General features: G+C 36.4%; 1 protein-coding gene across 2 annotated transcripts in view; it reads left to right on the top strand.

Moving 5' to 3' along the window:
* The first annotated feature begins 3,204 nt into the window (after positions 1–3,204).
* The window catches only part of HIF1A (hypoxia inducible factor 1 subunit alpha), a 41,926-nt gene continuing 23,867 nt past the window's right edge, over positions 3,205–21,263 (top strand). Inside the window, exons 1-2 of one of the 2 annotated variants that reach the window (XM_082450376.1) lie at positions 3,206–3,558; positions 20,441–20,519. Coding sequence is in view for 1 of the 2 variants with exons in the window: in XM_082450375.1 (XP_082306501.1) it covers positions 3,524–3,558 (35 nt within the window). In the remaining variant the exon portion in view is untranslated. Of the gene's footprint in view, positions 3,559–20,440; positions 20,520–21,263 lie in introns of both variants that reach the window. The other variant, XM_082450375.1, reaches the window with a different exon arrangement.

The following is a 21,263-nucleotide window of genomic DNA, read 5'->3' as shown; positions in this document are numbered from 1 at the left end:
TTCTTATTGCAAGGATGGGTGCTTCCAAGCTCTTTAAATGTTGGACCAGAAACTGAAAATCCTGTGGCATTCCTTTGTAAATTTATGCTTAAAATGTCTATCATAACTGAAAAGTGCTAGTGTCAAAATTTCAGTCTATTCTTATTCTCCAGAAATTCAGACAAATATACATATTTATTTTCTGTTTTGATCCTTGAAAGAAAAAAAAAAGACTTTTAAGGTCTATTATCTGCTAAGCACTTCCTTCCAAATGATATGCTTTTTCGTTGTTCTTGTAATAGAATAGATCAAGGTGGAGGAGAGGAGGAGCACTAAGGATAATAATGAGTCAAGAATCACTTATTGACCACTAGGTCTTCTTATATAGTTTGATACATTCTAAATTACCTGAATCTGATGTGTTTCACTCTTTAAAAGGCTCAACGCTCTATGTTATTTAGTACTAATCTAGATTTCAAGTTTTACCCTGCCTCTTCCTGAGTCACTGCCTAACTAACTTACTACTATAAATATGGGTTAAGGGTCAATTGAGTCATTCGCAAGTAATCTTTCAGTCTACTTAGAGAGTTCTGCAAAGTGGCTTGGAATGAAATTTGGACACTTACAAAGATTAGAAAGTAATTAAGTAAGATTGTTCGTTAAGGTTTATTCACATTATAATAACTTAAATGCATTTATTAATGGGTGTTTATAAAGAGGATAATTTAAAATTTTACCCCATAGAAAGTTTTGCTTTTTAGAATTCTGTTATTTAACAGGATTGATTGAATTAGGGAACACTATTTAGCTACTTTGTAATTATGTGAAAACAAGTTGAATATTACCGCTTTCCATGTTCATATGTGTGAGTATACACATATATATGTATACATACACACATAAAATACCATATTTTATACATTTTTCTGAAAGGAAAATTGAACTTTGAGGCAAATGTAATGACTATTCAAAAATATCTTTTGCTGAATGGATTATCATTCTGCTTTAAACTTTTAAAAATGACTTAGATTTGGTATTACAAAAGGCTCACTTTTTGTTGTTGTTGTAATAAACACTATACGCGTTAGCTATAATCACTGGCCAGAGAGAATTTCTCACCAGCATAATGAGAGAGGAAATGATTGAAGATCTCTGCAATCATGCTCATATACAAGGGTGGGAACACTATGGGCACTTCCACAGTTGAAAACAGAGAATATATGTGAATTTATATTAACATAATTGGCATTCTTAGGAAGTTAAAACTGGCTGAACTGCGGTAGAAGCCCAAGTAATTATCACTAGCAGAGGCACAAGTTTGGGGGTAATAATAATGATAAGAATAATGAAAACAAGACCACCAACAATACTAATGGCTAACATTTATTGATAGTTTACAATGTGCCAGGTATTGTTCTAAGTACTTTACATGTATTATCTCATTTAATCATGCCCGGATTCTATGGCATAGACATAAATTAGTAAACTGAGGCACAGAGAGGTTAAATGACTTGTTAGAAAGTGTCAGAGCCTGTACTCAAGCTCACTCTTGACTCTGGCATCAGCGTTCTTAACACTGAGTTTTCAGAATTTTAAATTAAAAGGTTTGTAATTTACAGAATTATTCTTTCCACAATTAAAAAAAGAAAAACATGAATAATTATTTTTGGTCCTTTCCTCTTTTCAGGCATTTCCCATGTTACTTTTCAAGAAGACTTATCATTCAGTGTTGTAGATCTGGAAAAAATAAGTAGCATTAAGATCAATCTTTAACCATATCTCTGGCATCTGCTGACCAGTTAAGAAGAGGTGTTATGTGAATTGATTTTTGTCTTATCAGAGTTTAATGCTTATGCTACGTGGACCATTGTTTTTACATGACAATATAATTGAAATCTACTACAGATATCCACATTAATTTATAACCCAAAGCTAGATTGTAACAATATAACTACTAAGGCAAAGGTGAGAAGTAAAATAATCTAGTGCCAACTGGAGATATGTGTGCAGTGCTTCTTTGTTTGGCTCAAAACACGTTTCTTTTTCATTTAAAAGACTGACAGGCTTGAAATGTACGCTTCAAAAGCCAAAAAGTGATTAAGTCTTATCCAGGAGCTTGCAAAGTCATGCTAGCAAACAGGCAATAGTGGCTGCCACCATATCGAGTTGAGGTCCCCTGCTCAGGTCTCGGTGCGGGTTTTGGAGTCTCCTTCCTCTTTCCTGTCTACACAGTGAACTCAATTCAAGGTGGTAAGTCTCGAACTAAGGGTCGTCTTCCCCTTTTTCTAAATCCATCTGAGATTATTTTCCACTCTTTGAAAAGTAACAAGAAAATAAATGTCAACCTAAAACCATTTTTCCTACTCTTTTTTTCTGAAATTCGGGTTTACGCTCTTTTATTAAAGTCACTTATATCTATTTGTAATGCTTAAAATCATTTCAGATTTTAAGAGTTCCTGCTACCTTAACTACTTCCCTTGAGAGGTTTACAGCAAGAGGAGTTTATTTTATATTTTTATTCGTATTTACTCAGCAATCAAACTTCATCACTGAGAAACTTAGGGGACAAAGACAGTAGCCTAGTGTTCTATGGCAAAGGCTGCGGTCGGTGACATGGCCCATGGTTGGGTAACCTGGCAAGAAAGACCCCACCGTAACACAGCTGAGCAAAGGGACCAAGGGTTTGCTGCCACGAAGCGAAAAGTCTGCTTTTTAAAACTGAGACTTGGCAGAGCGCGCGGCAACCCTGCACAGCACAGCTGCCGGAGAAAAAGACAGCGGGAGACTTGCTGCCCCGAGAGCAGGAAGTGTAATGCAGGCTTGGGACCCAAAAACCGAAATCCCTTCTCAGCAGCGCCTCCCAAAGCCAGCCAGTGCTTTCCCTAGGAGAAGGCGCAGAGTCCCCAGACCCAGGCTGGCCGCACCCCATCTCCTTTCTCTTTCCTCCGCAGCGGCACACAGACGAGCACGTGAGCTCGGCAGCGCGTCCCAGCTGTGCCTCAGCTGACCGCCTCCTGATTGGCTGAGACAGACGTGGGCTGGGGTGGGGACTGGCCGCCTGCGTCGCTCGCCATTGGCTCTCAGGGAACCCGCCTCCCCCTCAGGTGAGGCGGGCTTGCGTGTGCGCGCCCTGTGCTCCGCGGGCGGGCGCGCCCCCGACACTCCCCCCCCAACCCCCGCGCGATCGCGCGCCCCTCCCGCGCGCCTCCGCCTTTGCCCGCCCCCTGCCGCTGCCTCAGCTCTTCAGTGCACAGAGCCGCCTCGTCTGAGGGGACGCGAGGATCGCCCTCGCTGCCGCTTTCGCCAGTGCGTTGGGCCGGGCCCTGACAAGCTGCCCCAGGGGAGGCTCTTCGGAGCCGGACCTGGACCCCTGCGATAGCCGTCTGCTCTCCCGCCTCTGGTCTCACGAGGGGTTTCCCGCCTCGCACCCCCCACCTCTGGACTTGCCTTTCCTCCCCTCCCCGCGTGTGGAGGGAGCCAGCGCTTAGGCCGGAGCGAGCCTGGGGGCCGCGGGCAGTGAAGGCATCGCGGGGACCGATTCGCCATGGAGGGCGCCGGCGGCGCGAACGACAAGAAAAAGTAAGCCCACTCCCCCAGCCGGCCGCGTTCTCCGCCGGCCCTCCCGCCTGCCCGCCCGCCGCCGGGGGCTCGCGGGCCGGCCTCCGCGTTCCGGGGGGCCGCCTTTTTGTTTCTGCCTCTCTCCCCTCCCCACTCTCTCCCCCAGCCTCGCCGGCCGGGCTCCCCCACTGTCCACGTCGCCATCTTGTCGTGGGGGGTGGGAGACGCGTCGAAAGTGCTTTCAGGGGCCGGGGGCCGGGGGCTGGGCCCTGCTCGCCCCCCCCTCCCGGCCGCCCGGGCCTCGCACCGCCCTCCTTACCCGCCTCAAACCCCCAGCCTACCCCGTGCCCCACTCCGGGTGGACTTCCCCGAGCCTGAAAACCCCGGGAAGAGAAATGAGCCGCAGCTTGGTCGCCGCCGCTTGCACCCGAGCTTCCGCTCCTTCCCGCCCCCATCCTCTCAGGTTCCATTGAAAACTCGGCCCCGGGGCGGCCCCTGCACGCAGGTCCTGGCTTCCCTGTGGGCTCGGGGCCCTGGGTTTCCGACCCAGGGGCTCGCGTGGTTGGATGCGATCTTGCCCCGCGGTTGTCCGGCCAGGCGTGTGTCTTTGCCTTTGTGCATTAGGGATTTGCCGCGATGGCCTGGGATGCTAACTTTTTAGTTTGCACGTGCAGGTTTGGTTTGGTTTGGTTTTAATCGCCTTGAAAAACTTGCCTAGAGCGAGAGTCGGAGTAACGGGAATTTAGGGGAATGGCAACATTTTAATGAGAACATCAGAATTGGATACTTTCTATCACCTGTCAAGAGAGCCCAGACTTCATAAGCGAATTATATGCTTCATTCATTCTTGGAAATATTTTAGTGAAAACGTAGCGGCTGGCTAAATTCAGGCAAACACTTTTAATGAGATTGAAAGAAAAGTATATGATCAGAGCAAATGAAATGCAGCAGTAAAATGTTGCAAAGTTTTTGGACAGACCTGCCTCATTTTCCTGAAATTGAAGTATATTAAAATATACCCGAAGTAAATAATCATCCTGTTAGAACTTAATGCAAGTTTAAAAACACCTTGAATTTTGAGTCTTAAGTGGTACCTTATAGGATTAAGAATTGTGAGTCCAACCAGTGGAATTAAGTGACCCACCTCCACTCCCACCTTTTGGTTCACTCTGGTATTTTAACCTTTGAGGAAATTATTTTAAGGAATTGAAGATTTATGGTAAGAGTTCTGGTTAGTAGGCTGGCTTTACTGTTAAGTCCTCCCACTCGTCTAGGAGAGATTAACTGCCCTAATCAGTATCAGCAGAAGATAAACTTGTTTGTGTTCTTGCTATTTTGTGGATTCCTTTTTGGTCTTTATCTAATGGAATGATAAGTTTGCAGTTTGTATACACCAGAGAAAGCACGTATAAAATTCAAAAAGTGAGTAAACAGGTCTAGATTTCCATTCCAAGGGTTGCCAGGAATTAATTGCAATTAATTTTGCAGAAGTGATTACAAGGTTTTTGATGAAATCATGAGGCTGCTATATTGTAAACCTACGGCACATCATCTCCATGTATTGCCAATATTCTGTCCTTATATGCTGAATCATATTTAATATTGTGCATGAAGTTATGCACCAGTCACTCCCTTTTTGTATGCAATGTTCTACTTATTTCTCCTTTGCAGTTCATCAGTTGAGAGGCGCATAAGCAGCTTTAATATAAATGAATTAATTAGCTACTGTGCTTCACTTCCAAGTCTAAACTAGTTCTTAGATTTTCCTCAGTCACATTTGTTATTTTCAAAATATTCTCATTTGAAAATGTAGCAAACTTGGATCAGATTTAATGTTTCTTAATACAGAGGTTCTTATAACTGAAAAATTAAGTTAAACAATAAATGGTAGCTACTCAACAACTTTTAGATTTTGTTTGTTAAAGATGTCTGTTTTTTTATCCTTTTCTAACTAATAATTTTAAAACTTTTTGAAAAGATAACAAAGATTGAGGGGCAGAGATTTTTCTCCTTAGAATTTTTCCATTTTAAGTGAGCCTGTTGAGTGCAGGTGGGGAGACAAATTTGTCTTTTTTAAAGGAGGGTTAGGAAATTCAAAAGCTGAAGGACTGGAAAAAATCAGAACAGAGGTTGGGTATAGTTACAATAGATTTAACATAGGGAATTTCGTGTTGATTCCTTAGTAATAGGGATTGGACTTAATTAATAGCACATTAATGTTGATTTTTAGATTTCAGTGGAATGACAAGAGGCTCATTGTTCGCTTTCAGGTTTCAGGCCAGACTCCTTCAGTGTTTTCCAAAACATAGTTATTGGATCATTAAAGTAAAATCTCAGAGAATGGACTTTCCTTAATTTCCTTCTTTAACTTTGGTCATTAAAAATCAAGAAGCTCTCATTTACTAGTAAACTTTTTTCTTGTTACAATTTTACTTTGATTTCCTCTTGAAACTCTTGAAGAGGTTGCCTGGTGGTTAAGAGCATAGGATTTGAACCTGACACCTCTGAGTCTAGCCTTTTCACTTGTTAGCCTTGTGAGCTTGGGCAAGTTACTGAATGCTTGTACCTGTTTCCTCCTTTTGAAATGATGATAATAATAGCAACCATCTTAGGGGTTATTATGAAGATTAAATGTGATAATGCCTAGTGCTTGGTTTAGGAGTCTTGGTGACATTATATACTTGAAAATAGGTGTTACCTGTTAAAGTTTTAGTTTAAACTTCCACAACACTTAAAAACTCTTTTTTGCAAGTCCTTCCAAATATTTCTTTGTGTTAGTTCCCCTTCTCCCCACTTTCTTTTCTATATCTCCTAAAAATGAAAAGACTATCATTGGATCCACAACTTTAAAGGGGATTCTTTTCAGTTAAAACAGTACATCCCTGGATTATGTTGGCATCTAGCATCAATTAATCTTGAGCATCTGATTTACTGTCTACCTTAGGCCCCCTTTTTCACATTTCCTTACCCCCTTCTTTCCTCCCCAAATAGGCTACTAAAAATTTACTCTGGACTTTAGAGTCTAGAGTCATAAACACATATACTAGTCAGACAGTTCATTTTAGCAGGGTATGTGCAAGGCACTGCAGTCTTAGGAATGGCAGTAACTTAAAACATTTTTTTTTTGTCTTGATGCCACAGTTTGGAGTAGAAAATTTTATAAATATTAATCTTTGCTAAATATGATGACTTGATAAAAATACTTGTGGTAAAACATATGAGCCTACATAGTAGAAAAACTGTCCTTTACTTATGAATTTCTCCAGAGGTAAGATCTTAGTCTTTTATCTCAAGGCAAGGCTTCAAGCCTGTACTGTTTGATTTTTGTAGCTCGATTTGTATAAAATTTATATTAGTGCACTCTTCCATGTGTATGTGTTTACTGAATTATCATGTTGTTTTAGATTACGTGTGGTAGTTCATTCCTGCGGTCCACTGCAAAGCATTTTGTGCAGTTTAGATAACATTCAATCTTTCTACCTGTTGACTTCCGTTGTCTTTGCAGCTCTAATGGTGTTTGGGCTCAAGGTAAAGATTTTGTGGTTACATTCTATTGTTTTATGTTAAGAATGGTGTATAGGAGGCTGAGGGGGATTAGTCTCTTGACTGATTTTTTTCAGAAGAACTCATAATAGTTTATTGTGTTCGGTGGTGAAATAAAAAACTTACCATGCATGGATGTTAAATATTTGGGTTAGATTACTGTGCTTATTTATAGACATGTCCTCTTAAAATATAATTTTTAAAAATTTACATATTTAAAATACTATATTCTTTTCTTGTCTGAGATTGTTAACATAGGTCTGTTTTTCAAGTAGGAGAAAATAATCTGACTTAAATATGTTGTTGGATTAGGTTTCTATTAAGATACTGATTTTAATTCATAAGAAGAATGCTCTCTTTTTTTCTTGTTTCTTCCTCTCTTTTTTTTTTTTTTTAAACATTGGGACTAATTATCCAGTTGGTGGATTTTACCTGGCCTTCTGCTATTTGTGATGGATGTATGTATGTATGTATGATGTATGTGTTGTATATGTTTTCTGCTTAACTAGAGGGTTAGAAAAAGAATTTGAAACTAAGATAAGCCAATTTTCTTGTTGCTCAGTATTTTCGGTGAAAGTATAGTGATAATTTTTAAGTCTACTACAGGCCTTGGAATTTTAAAGATAATTGTATCCATGTCTCTTGGTGCATCAAAAATTAACTATTTTGTATGTGCATTGATTTTTACATTAAAACTTGTATTTTCTGCAGTAAAAAGTAATAAACCCATATCTGTTTGTCAGACATGACCCTTTTAGGAAAATATAATGTATAAAATCTAAATCTATAAAAACAAACTTTAATGATTACCTCATGACTTTTTTTTCCTCCATAGCTTTTGAAGTGATTGTGGGGCTTTTTTAAGTTGTGGTTTTAAAAAACAACATAAAATTTCCCATCTTAACTATTAATAACTGTACAGTTCAGTAGTGTTAAGTATATTCACATTGTTGTGTAACCAATCTCCAGAGCTTTTTCACCTTGTAAATTTGAAACTCTGTAACTATTAAACAACTACCTCCAATTTACCGCTCTCCCTATCCCCAGGCAACCATCATTCTACTTTGTTTCTATGAGTTTGACTACTAAATACCTCATGTAAGTAGAATCGTACAATTTTTGTCTTTTTGTGACTGGTTTATTTCACTTAGTATAATGTCCTCAAGATTCACCCATGTTGTAGCATATGTGAAAATTTTCTTCCGTTTTAAGGCTGAATAATGTATACTAGATTTTATCTATCCATTCATCTTTCGATGGACACTTAGGTTGTGTTGACAAAAATAATCAATAGACAATCTATAATAGAAATAGGAAAGGGTTTTCTTTGAACCAAACTGAGGACTATAGCCCAGAAGACAGCCTCCCAGATTACTCTGAGAAACTGCTCTGGAGAAGCATGGTTTTAGCATAGTTTTATGTCTTGTCAGAACAAAAAACATCAAAAACAAGTCAGAGATACATTACTTCAAGGTTTCAAAAAAAAGGAGATCAGCAAGTACACAGCGAGTATGGCCTTGGCACCTGGGATGGGAGTCTTATCATCGAAGGAGTACCAGCTTTGGCCTCCCAGAAAGGGAGGCATTTAATCTTTATTTTTAACATGGACATTCTTTACTTCTGGTCAGTGTGCCCTTTTCTGTAATAATTAAAGCAGATGTACAGTGTATATTTGGTAGGCCACAGTCTGTTCTAGTTAGCATAAAATTCAAGTTAACTTATGTATAAGCCAGAATGATTTCCCCACACCTCAACATATGAACATTTCTTTTGTCAGTTGCTTCCACTTGTTGACTATTGTGAATAGTGATTCTATGAACATGGGTATGCAAATATCTCGTTGAGATCTTGCTTTCAGTTATTTTGGATGTATACCCAGAAATGGATTGCTGAATCATATGGTAACTTAATTTTTTAAGGAACTGCCCATACTGTTTTCCATAGTGGCTGCACCATTTTACATTTCCACCAACGGTGCACACGGGTTCCTATTTCTCCACATCCTTCCCAACACTTGTTATTTTCTGTTCTTATGGTAGTAGGCATCATAATAGATTTGTTGAAGTGGTTGTGTTTTTAAGGGTTTGTTTGTGAATAATTAACCGACTTAAAACTAACAGCAGAGAACAGTTGCCACTGGAAGCTTTATCAGAAGTGAGGTTAAGCAACTCTAAAATGAGAATTAAGTTTTTCTAGTGACTTAGAAAGATTTGGTGTGCCAGTACTTCTTCAGAAAAATACTTACTGTTTAAAATGGTCTCTACCTGTTCTATTGTTGATAAAGTCCCATTTCATTAGTAACTTTGTTTTAAAGAACTTAAAACTATAATTGAAATGACTTATTTTTATTAAAAAAACTGTTCCCAAGATGTTATCTTTTAGTTGTTCTGGTGATCTCACCTGTTATTTATGAGTGTCTTCATTTAAAATTTTCACTTGGTTATAATATTAAACATAAAGATTATTTCTAAGTATGATTTTCAAAATATGGTTTTGTAAATGGGACAAAAATTAGTGATGGAACATAACTTACTGTAGTTCTTGTAGTTCTACCAGTTGTTTTGAAAGTCACAAAATATTTAAAGTGTCTACTAGCTAATATTGCAGTTTTCACTCATTAGTGACAGTTCCCTGTGCTTCTCCACTTTTCCTAATAGTTTATGAGAATTTCTTTTTCCAACTGAATAATAGTATGGTAAAAATAAACAGAAGGTTTAAAGGCAGAACGTTTAAGTCTTTGAGTTGGAATATATTTCTGTTCTTACATATATAGATCTTTTCTCGTGAATTCAGATGCTAAGCAAATTTATTTAAAGTGACCCCTTCCCCTTTTTTCAGTTATAAAATTGAAACGTGTTTCAATGAGCAAGATCACAAATAGACTGAATTTGAAACTTGTGATGTAAAAGAGATTACTGGCATACAGTGACCTCTTAAGTATTTGAATGAATAAATGAACAATGAAAGGATAACTGAATGAACAAAGTAAGCAGAGGAAGGTTTTAAGATTTTTAAAAGGATTTTTTGGAAGTCATTATTGCTCTTCTATGTTGCACTTTTGATAGGAATTTTTCTTATGCTGGGGCATCTCTTGTGCTACTTTAGAAGTTTCTTGAATCTCAAATTTTAATTTTTCATCACTTAAAAACATTTATAGTATCTATTAAAACCAGGTCAGAAAACACTTTTGTTAATAAATATAGCTAGGTAACATGTAGTGGCCTTGAAAAGATCTCAATACCCTATTTTAAGGTATGTTAAAGGTTAGTGCCTGCCAATTCTATGTATTTAGAACACCGAGTAAAAAGTTTACTAAGAGGCGTGTATGGCTGGGGAAAATCAGCTAGGCAAATGTGGAAAATATCTTTACCCGTTTCATCTTTAGCAAACATTTCTTAAATCTACTCTAAACTTCCAGAAAGTTTAGACCAGTTTATATTCTCTAGCAGTATTTGAGAGTGCCCTTTTCTTGTACTTTATCATCATTAAAGTTTGTTTTTAATATGAAACACTGGCAGTTTGTAAGTATATTAGGATTCTTTTTATTGAAAGTGATGAAACACAGCTCAAACTAGCTTGGGGGATGTGGGCTGGGAGGCTATTACTAGCTCACACAATCTAGCTTTGGTTTAAGGGACAGTTAGACCCAGAGTCTTAAGTGATGTCCTTAAAGTGTAATCTCAGGCTTTCTCTTGAATATTACTTGGTTTATATTTTGCTTGATTTGCATGTTGGCCTCATTCTGCCATTGACAAGCTATTAATATGGTATGAATTATGGCCACTAAGCATTCCCATGTCTGCATCCATACAGTTTGTGATGATAAAAAAAAAAGAAAAGAAACTCCCTCTGTCTTCTAGTATCCACATATCAATCAGTCTCTTGGATGAATGCCAGTTTCCCTGCTTGGACTATTCATTTTTAAATGTCAGTGGGGTTCCCTTATTACATGAGTCAAATGTCTTTTTGTAGATTATTTGATTGTCTTGATGTAGATTATTATTTATCTCCTTATACAGGACTCTTGATCAATGCTGGGCTATAGGTTTTTGTTGCAAATCACCAGAATTCATATTCTGCAGAGTTCTCTATCAAGCCTAGTTGGTCTACAACTGTTCTTGCTGTGCCTTTGGGAAAGCTTAAAATCTCTTCTCTGGACTAAGGCTTTCATTTCTTTAAGAAAGATGTAGTAATGAATGACTAATGGCTAAGAGGTTTGGCTCTAGAGGCTGGCTGCTTACTTTTCCACTTAAGCTGTGTAATCTTGCACAAGTTGCTTTACCTCTCTAGGTCTCACTTTGTTTATCCATAAATTAGGGTAAGAGTAATTGCCTTATAGTATTGTTGTGAGGACAAAAGAGATATTAACCCATGTGGAACACTCATAACAGTTCTTGGCACAAAGTAAGGGCTTAATAAACTAGAAACCAATTATATCCATATTATTATTATATTTATTAAGTTGTTTTCAGAAGAGTTTCACTCCCTTGAAGTCTCATGGTATTATTTCGAATCCTTCAAACCTTCTTTAGGACAGTCTGACAAAGGCTGATGTCCTTTTGAGCCAAACCATCAGTGAACTTATAATAGTAGTAGAATAGTTGGTGCTGCTTTTCCTCTACATTGCTATTTTTCCATGAATGTCTGGCCTTTGAAAATTAAGTGAAGATACTTGTTTTTTTGTGTAGACAGGTTATTCTAAAATAATCATTTTCTACAGTGATAATAGTAAAGGAAGAAGAATATTCTCAAGGATATTTGTTTGGCTGTTACAGGATGGGAAATTAAGAAAGCCTACTTTTCCATGCTCTTTTGATGTCAAAACTTCACTAAATGTCTATTTAGTCTGTTTGCAGAGGAGAGTTGGAAATTGCCTACCTTTGCAGGTAACATAGCTAAAATGTTTAAATGAGTTATGTGTCAAATCAATAGAACCTTCATTGTGAGTGGAGGAAGGGATATTTTCTTGGATAATATGAAGTTGATTTATCTCAATGATTCAAAAATTTTTTTCAACCCTAGACCACTACTCTAGCACCTAACCACTATGGCCTGTAACATATTATTGCACATTCATTTATTCAGCAGATACTTGTGCATCTAATTTGTCAAGCAGAGCAGTGAATTGTTGATGGCTCAGGCCATAGTTGAACATTCAGTTTTTGGTGTTAATTGATTCATCCATTATGTGTTCCATCTTTTATTATTTAGTACAGTGTGATTTTAAGTTTGAGGTTCTTGCAAAATAATTGACTTCAGGATTGAAGTTTTTTTATTTATTTGTTTTATTATTTATTTTAATATCAACCATCACAGGAGTATCTTCTATAATTGTGTTTACAAATTTGCCAGTCTGCTGTGAGAATTTTCTTAGACACACACAAAAAGCATTCTCACAAAACAGTCTATTCATCTTTGCAGCTTTAAATGTTAGAAAGTTCTTTATCCCAGTATTTCTCAACCCTGACTAATGTTTAGATCTCTTCTGGAGCAAAGTAATCCTTGTGAACCTTTGAGATGTGCCCAGTGACCTCAATCTGTGTGTACCACGTTTAAAAATGTAACCCTGTTCCTTTTAGTGATCATTTGGTACCAGTTTGATCATAAACAAATGCAACTTCAAACACAGAACGTTTCTAACAATGATAGAGATCTATATAGAGATCTTCTAGATGATCCATAACATGCTTTTTTCCTTTTCTTTCTCTTACATTGCCACCAAAATGAGAATAGATTTAAAAATTCTTATAGCTTACCTTCAGCACTGCTTTAACTCTATTGAGCAAACCCTGCCATGTTGTAACTCCCACTTATTACTCTCTGGAATTGCATAAATTACGAAATCTGCCTTCTGTGTGACATCCGTTTCAAATATCTGAAGGTAGTTATCATGTCTCTTCCTTCTATTCCTAAGTAAAAACATCCTTAAATTTCTTTACTCTTTTAATTTAAATTTAAAACTTATGTTAAGCATCTGATATGTGGAAAGGCATCGGCCGTATTAAATACAGTGGCATCATTTCTAGGTGGAATCTGAGAGCTGCCACTTAATAATAGTATTACTTATCCTCTTTTTATAGACAAGAAACGGGATCAGAGGGTTAGTTGAAATTTTATTTGGTAACATTGGATAGGATGGATTGGTGTAGGTGGAAAATCAAGACATTTGCTTCAGAAGAGCTTCTCTTTTGTCATCGTTTCCAGAAACTTCATCATGGTCAGGGCTTAGAACTAAACAGGAAAAATCTTCAGGGTGTGATTTCTGTGTGTATACCTTCATTCCATGTGATTTTTTTCCTACTATATAAGAAAGAACTTGATTATTATAACTTACGTATCTTGTTATATTGAAGCAAATAATTAAGCATACATTTTTCTGTATATACACATGCACAAAGTTTAATGTCACTGACCTTGATTTCCAGTCTCAGTTCTACTACTATCGGAAAGCATATGATAAGGGAAACAGGCATTTACAAGCTGAGGGGGAGGTAATGCTAAGGGAGAAGAGTAGTAGAGTAGGTGATGTGATTTCGGGAAAGCCATTAACACACAGCTGTTACTCATGGACAGTGAGTCTCAATCCTTTGATGTTTGTGGCATTCATAAAGAGTTTAAAAGGTGATTTATAAAAAATTATTTCAGAGAATTGAAAAAACGTCGCACCATTATTTGGTCATCTTTAAAGCCTAATTATGCTCTGATCTTTTTGAGGAAAATTACTGGTTTTTACTAAGCACATACTTTATTACTGGCTTGTTACTGAGTGGTACCTCTAGCTTCTTATTCCCAGCAATTGTACTTCGTTCATAGTATTGCCCAATCCACTCAGTTCAGTGTTCTGCCTGACAAACACAGTTATCATGGTATGTGTAGGTAGCTGCAGCTACAAATAAATTTTTCTCAGTTTTCAAATTTGCTGGCTAACCTGTTAAACTTCTGCTATAAGATCTGCTGATGGTTCTCAAACTTCTGTGGCTTAAGAATCGCCTGGGTGTTTAATTAATATAAGGATTCCCAGGTACCCATCCACAGAGGTTCTGATTTGGTAAATTTAGGATGGGACTCAGGAATCTGTAAACTTTACAGGCACCTATAGATGAAACACAAACCTTGAACAGCTAGGATTGCTCATCAGAATCATCTGAGAGATTCTTTTTTATTATTATTTTTTAATTGGACTTCGTCTATTTTTTTCTTCCAGTTTTCTTGAGATATAATTCATGTAAAGCACTGTATACGTTTAAGGTGGACAGCATAATGATTTGACTTATATACATCATGTAATGATTACCACAATAAGTTTATCGAACATCCATCATTTCACACACATACAAAATTTTTTAAAAAGAAAAAAAGTTTTTTTCTTGTGATGAGAACTCTTAGGATTTACTCTCTTACAAACTTTCATATATAACATACAGCAGTGCCAATTCATTAATCATGTTGTACACAGAAGACTGTATTTTAAACTGACATGCCAGGCCTACAAGTTGAATTTCCAGGATTGGGATCTAGGTACAAACATCTGGGGGGAAAAGTTCTATTGGTGATTGTGATGCAGACCACAGGTCAACCATTGATTAATTTTGTGTAAGTCCATATGGTATTTTATAGTTACTGAGTTCTAAGTATGTGTCTATGTTAGTGTCTTAGAGTCTGGATATATTGTCTCTGTTTGTAAAGCATTTGGGCAGATTTTTAAAGAGAAGGTATTTAGTAGACAATTTTTGAGTGTTGATGAACAATCTTTTACTTCTCTGGGCATTTTTGAAGGACACATAATGAAGTATTTTCTTAGAGCAGAGGGGCTCAAGGTATTCTCCAGACCAGCATCTTTGGTATTATCTGCTAATTTATTAGCATTGCAGATTCTCAGGCCCCATCCAGCCCTTCAAATTGGAAACTCTGATTGTGAGGGAAGCTAAAGTTTGAGAACCTCCATCTTAGAGTAATAGCTTCACATTTTTAAAATTTATCTAGTACTTTATATATTGTAGGGGGATCAAAGATTTTTTGAGAGGCTTAATACCGATTCTGAACTGAGAGAGTTGATTTTTAAATCACTAGTTAAGGATAATCTAAAAACAAAAGCATATTCTTTTTCCAAACAGAACTTCAATACACAATCATTAAACAGATGTAAATCTATTAGCGAATTAATTTAATTAGTGCATAGATAGAACATTTACATACTAATGCTATCTCAGATGTGATACAGATTTCATTTTCAGAATGTACCCTCTAATTTAAAAGTGATTCTTTTTTCCCCCTATTTATTTTACTGCAACATTAGAAAATCGAGTGTTAAAACTAAGCATTTTTGTGAGGTTATTGGAAAGTGAATAATCCATCTTTCTCTAATTGTGGACATTTAAGAGATCTTAAGTTAGTAAGTTAGTAAGATAATTATCATCTAAACCAAGAAATTTTTAAGCTGCTTTCAAAAATAATACAAGTATATGTATTCTTAATATTTTTTGTTATAAACCATTTCACCTGTCTTTTGGAATTTCAAATTAATTACGAAATGATGAATTTTCAAGATCTGAAAATTAGATTAGAATGAGAAACTGAAAATACTGAATTATATTGCTTACTCAGTTTTACTTTCCATTCCCTGGAAGAAATATGATTGCTCTTGCTTTATTCCAAAATGAAGAAAAAATTTAACCTGTTTTCAGTTAGTCTTTTTGGAAAACAAGTTTAAAAGATGACTACTTCTTTCAGATTTTTCTGACAAGTACAGGTGCACTGATAGTGTCAGTGTTAGTTCATTGGTGGATTTTCTTAAAGAACAAAATAATCTGTGATCCTGCCATCTTGAAACTGCTATTGTTAACATGTGTAAACTTTGCTAACACTTTATACATTGTATCTTTCTGGTTTTATCTGTGCATTTATAAGTTATACATTTATTTATATACATAAATATGCATTACATAGACACAGAAATGGATTAATACTCAAATTTTGTTGTAGAGCCTGCTGTTTTTGCATACTACTGTATTGTAACATCTTATATAAGCACAGATTAATTTTTGTAGACTTTGCCTTGTCTCCTAAAATTTTATGTTACTTAGTTTTGTGGGAAGATTATTTCTATGGCTAATGTTCTGTCAGTTAGGGATTGACCCTGGTAACGACTATTGAATAAAGACAAGAAACAAAGACATATTTGTCCCAGAATATAAGCTCCATGTGGGTAGGAACTTGGTCTGTTTCGTTTATTGTACTATGTCCCATGCTGAGAACAGCATCTGTCTCATAGGAGATGACCAAGAAACATTTGTGGAATAAATGAATACATTCTCTAACATGAGTATCCTAAAGGTTCATTTTTAAATTTATTGATTAGAGTTCAGAGACATTTTTCTTGAGAAATTAATTATAAATAATAGCTAGCTAACTGTCCTGAAAATTTAATTTGAAATGTCAAATTTTTGTTGATTTGTCCATTAAGAGGGATTTTTAAAAATTAAACATTATCTGAAGTATTCTGGTTTTGCAGCAATTACCAGATGGAAAATATAACAACAAATCCTATTTATGATGAGACTACTCCTAATAATAAATACAAAATACTTGTCTAAGGCTAACCCCCCCCTTGGAAAAAAAGCCAATAAGATTAGAAATCAACTTACTGAAAACTTGTGTCTTATGATAATAATTACAACACTTTCTAGGAAAAGATTATAGAAAACAAAAGGAATCAACTGTCATGTTTCCAGCTGGGCTAGGAAGGCATAAATGTGATAAAGGTATTGATTTAATTGGTTAACAACATTAACTATAACTCATGCATTTTCCTGACACAGATTGCAGCGATAAGGGAAGTAATCTTAAACTTCAAGCTTCTTTTTAGCAGATAGGTATTCTAGTTTCTCAGCTCTCTCCCTATGCTCTAAATCTCTTCTCTGTCAAGATCACTTACTCTCCTTGGTGATGGTATCGGTGCTATTCACTGTTACACCGCTTGGTGAATTTTTTTTATTTTTAGCTTTTTTTTTTTTCCCATTCTAACATCGAGTATGGTTACTTATATTTGAAAGTGCATATCCAGATAATCGCAGTAAATCCAAATAGTATGCCTTGTTCATAGTACTGACATCGTTACGCTGTTTAACTATGATTGTAATCTATAGGATCACAGGAACGCTGGTGAATCACAAATTCAGCGATACCAAAAAAGAATGTTGAAGGGGCAGTTAACCTTCCATGGACCGAAGTTAAAGTCAAATAGCAGATTTGGGCCAAATACTTAAAGCCACTTATGCACATGCCTACTAAGAACACAAAAATGAACGAGGCAGTCTCCTGCCTCTAGGAAGCTTTAAGGACTGTAGAGGAACATAAATATAGCAAAATAACCAGAGTGGTCGGATCTAGGGGAGAGGAGCAGTTTTTGGAAGACAAAACAGAGACAAAGTGATGATGGAATTGAATCTTGAAAGTTTCTCACATAAATTTACCAAGTTACATATTGAGAAGGATACCCCAGCAGAGTGAGTGGAGTGAGTGAGCCATAAATGAATAAAATACTATGCTTTTGAGTAACTACAATGTGGCCGAAGAAGTGTGGGAAATGATGAGGGTAAAGAGATGGGCAGGAAAATAGCTAAAGGAGGGTTTCATCTGAAAATAATTAGACTTTGTCCTGTGTACCTTTGATGGGATTTTAAGCAGGACATAATATCGGAGTTCTTAGTTTGGAAGTATCATTGTGGTAGTAATTTGAGGGCGAAATTGAATGAAAATGACAGTGCGGATTAGTTCAGTCAGTGGTTCCTAAATCTGTGTATCATATACATTTTGGGAGTTTTAAAAAACCCAGATTTGGGGGCCCTACTTCAGATCTACTGAATCAGATTTACAAAGGTAAGGCCCAGAAGTCTGAAATATTGACTGTCCCCAAGTAATTACAATGCAGCTAGATCAGCATTTGGGAATATCGCATTAGGTAACTATTTCAGTAGACTAAGTGGGAAGCTGGCTATGCTCCATGAGGGCTGTTCTGCTTATCACTATATTCCTAGTACTTACACAGTGCATGGTAATTGATAAATGCTCAATAAATATTTATTGAATTAATAGTTCTTGAATGAAGATGGTTATTCTGAGGTTCAGGAAGGCCACTTCCCATCTAGTGTTTTGGTTCTCTAAAGAGTTATGATAATTAAATGAGCTAATACATGAAAGCATTATATTTATGTGAAAGCAATACACAGTGCCTAGCACATAGTAAGTGCTCAGTAAATGTTAGAAGGGGGAAAATTCTCTTCATCTTTTCTCTCATGGTACTTTGTGTAAATAGGTATCTTGGCAATTGGTTTATGCCTGACCAGAGCTCCTGAAGTAAGTATGCAGATTGGTTTTACTTTGGGGATCTGGATGTTAAGCAAATAAAAAAAACGCCAACAATAGTGAGCTTAAGATGTTCAAATTAAGTACAGAGATGCTCCTCTGCACAAATTAAAAATAAAGTCTTGTGGGAGTATATGAGTTGATTGGATTACTGATTCTCTCCCCTTAGTGGCTGGCAGTACCCATTAAAGGGTGCTTTGCCTTGAACAGGTAGTCAGTGGGGCAGAAAGTATTGCCATTGTTAGATGCCTTTCAGTTAGAATTTTGGATTTATAAGCAGACTCCAGGAAAGAGCCTGGCCATGAGTTCCTCTGAATAGCTTAGGGTCAGGTCCTAAATTCCAAAGCCAACCCCTATACCTCTCTTTTATGTCTTTGGAGATGTAAAGTAGACCAATTTTGAACTTTATAATAATGGCCTGGACTTATAAATACTTATCTTGGTTATTAAAATGAGTTTCTGAGAGGCAGCATAGTCTAGTGTTAATAGCATGGTTTCTAGAGCCAGACTGCTTAAGTTTGAATATAGGCTTACCATTTATTAACTGTGTAAACTTGGGTAAACTATTTATCCAGGTTCCATTATCTGTAACATGGTGATGATATAATGATTTAAATAAGTTAATAGGTGAAAAACGTTTAGAATACCACTGTGTACATAGTACGCACCATGTATAGATGTTTAGATTTAAAGCTGCAGGCCAAAATGCCAACTAAAGAATGAAAATTTCCTTGGAATTTCCTCTGACCTGAGACATTAGGAAGTACAGGGCAGTTAAAACAATGAGATATACAAATTTCATCTCTCAGCTTGGCAAAAATTGAAACAATAAAAATGACCCATAATATATATTACCACAGAACACATGGGCAAATAAATACACATTCATGGGTTGGCAGAGACAAAAATGGAAACAGATCTTTTTGGAAAGGATAACTTAAATGCCACATCCTTTAGATAATGGAATTTCACTTCAGAATGTCTTATAGAAATACACAAGAAGTGCAAAACAACAACAACTTGTACCTTCAAGGCCAGAAAGAATTTTTAAAGCCGCAAATAATAGAGCTGAGAGATTGTTTTAAAATTATACCTTAACTTTATTAGAAATGTCTGATCATCTGTTAACATTTCGAATGATTATGATCTAACTTCAGTTCTAAAAATCACCAATATTTACAATTAGGAATGCCAACAGGCTTTTCTTGTGCAATTAGTAGACAACACAGTTAGATGAATTAACATATATGCAATTATTTTGTGTTCTTATTAATCTGAAGAATAATAGGCTTTCTCTGTAAAATGGCTATTGCTTATTCATGAACTCTGTACACAAGAAGCTTAATAAGACAGCAGCTCTAAATGTATTTCCTATACAAAATCATATGAAGATATAACTACTAGCTTCTTGTCCAGTACTGTATGCTAAATAATAATGAAATAGTAAGTATGTGAAAACTATAGTACCACAAAGATTAAGCTATACTGCTAGTTTACTCAAACATTGATTCTAAAATGGTCATGGAAATGGGTAAGCAAACTATTCAAAAGACAATTTTTACTGTACTCTTGACTGATTTCTAGTGTGACTATCTTTACTTGATCTGTACTTAATAAAAACAACATAGATGGAATTGATAATTTAGAGAATAACAGTGCCCTTATTTGCATGCTAAAAATCTGCCTGTTCTGGTCTACAAAACTTTTATTATGCCATCTAAATAGTAAGTAAATAAATAGTACTGGATTCATCTTTGTGGGACCTAGATTCCATGCTCTATCAGAAATAATTCGTGGTCAATAGTACTGTAATTCTGTGGGGTATGAACTGATAAAAAGAGCCTTCCTGTGAGTAGACAAGAAGCTGGGCAGTTCAGATGCTAAAATTATTAAGAATTTTGGAAGTTTTAGCTTTTAGCTGAGAAATGTTTTAAGAGCTCCTGTAGTCACATGTGAAGAACATCAGATAAATTTCTTCATTAAATCTTTATTACAGGTCTCCTGATTGCTTTATGTCTAGATTGATTATGAATAGAAGACATACTGATTTTCATCACCTTCTTCATCTAATTTAGGTTTGTCAACTCTTGAGATATCATATTACTTGTTTTATTGAGGCTTCCTTTTTTTCCAAAATCCTGGCTCATGCTCAAATTCTTATTCTCACAGTCTTCACTAGCTTAAATATATTATCCTTTAAATGTTCTATTCAAGCTCACATTTCTAATGGATTTGTCTTATAAAACTTGGTTGCCATATCTTGGACATTCATTATCTTCAAAGTTCTGAACAATACAACTATTCCTAAAGATATAGAGATAATCCATCAGCATGGTTAGCTTTATCAGATGCCCTTTAAAAGCATGTAATATAAGGATTTAAGTTTTTCACCAGGTGTTTCAGTTGGGTAGTAATTTGTTGGTAGCTTAGATTTGGTTGAGTAATTAAAAGAGGGCTTAGTAAATCTGATGAAAGTTGCTGATTAAATTCTGATCACCTGGACTAATTGTGGCATTTGAACCAATATTCAGGTTTATCATGAGATCATTGATCATCACTGTTTTTTTGGTGATTTTACTTGAACCAGATAGATATCTGTTTCCCACTCCACTGCTGCCTCTTACCTGCCAATTCAAAAGGGAAAAGAAGTGAGAGAAACAGTATCTGAGATGCTAGGGCCAATGGGGACACACTAGATGTCTCCCCCACCCCCAATAACTTCAGTATATGTATAATTAGGTTTTTTAAACTTTTCTTATTGTACATTTTAAAGTTCAAATTTAATACATTTACTTAAAATCAATGAGAACAATGAAGTT

The sequence above is a fragment of the Balaenoptera physalus genome (assembly GCF_965194825.1).
Source record: "Balaenoptera physalus genome assembly, chromosome: 2".
Taxonomy (NCBI): domain Eukaryota; kingdom Metazoa; phylum Chordata; class Mammalia; order Artiodactyla; family Balaenopteridae; genus Balaenoptera; species Balaenoptera physalus.
The sequence above is the reverse complement of the archived record's forward strand: the minus strand, read 5'-3'. Positions and strand labels throughout refer to the sequence as shown.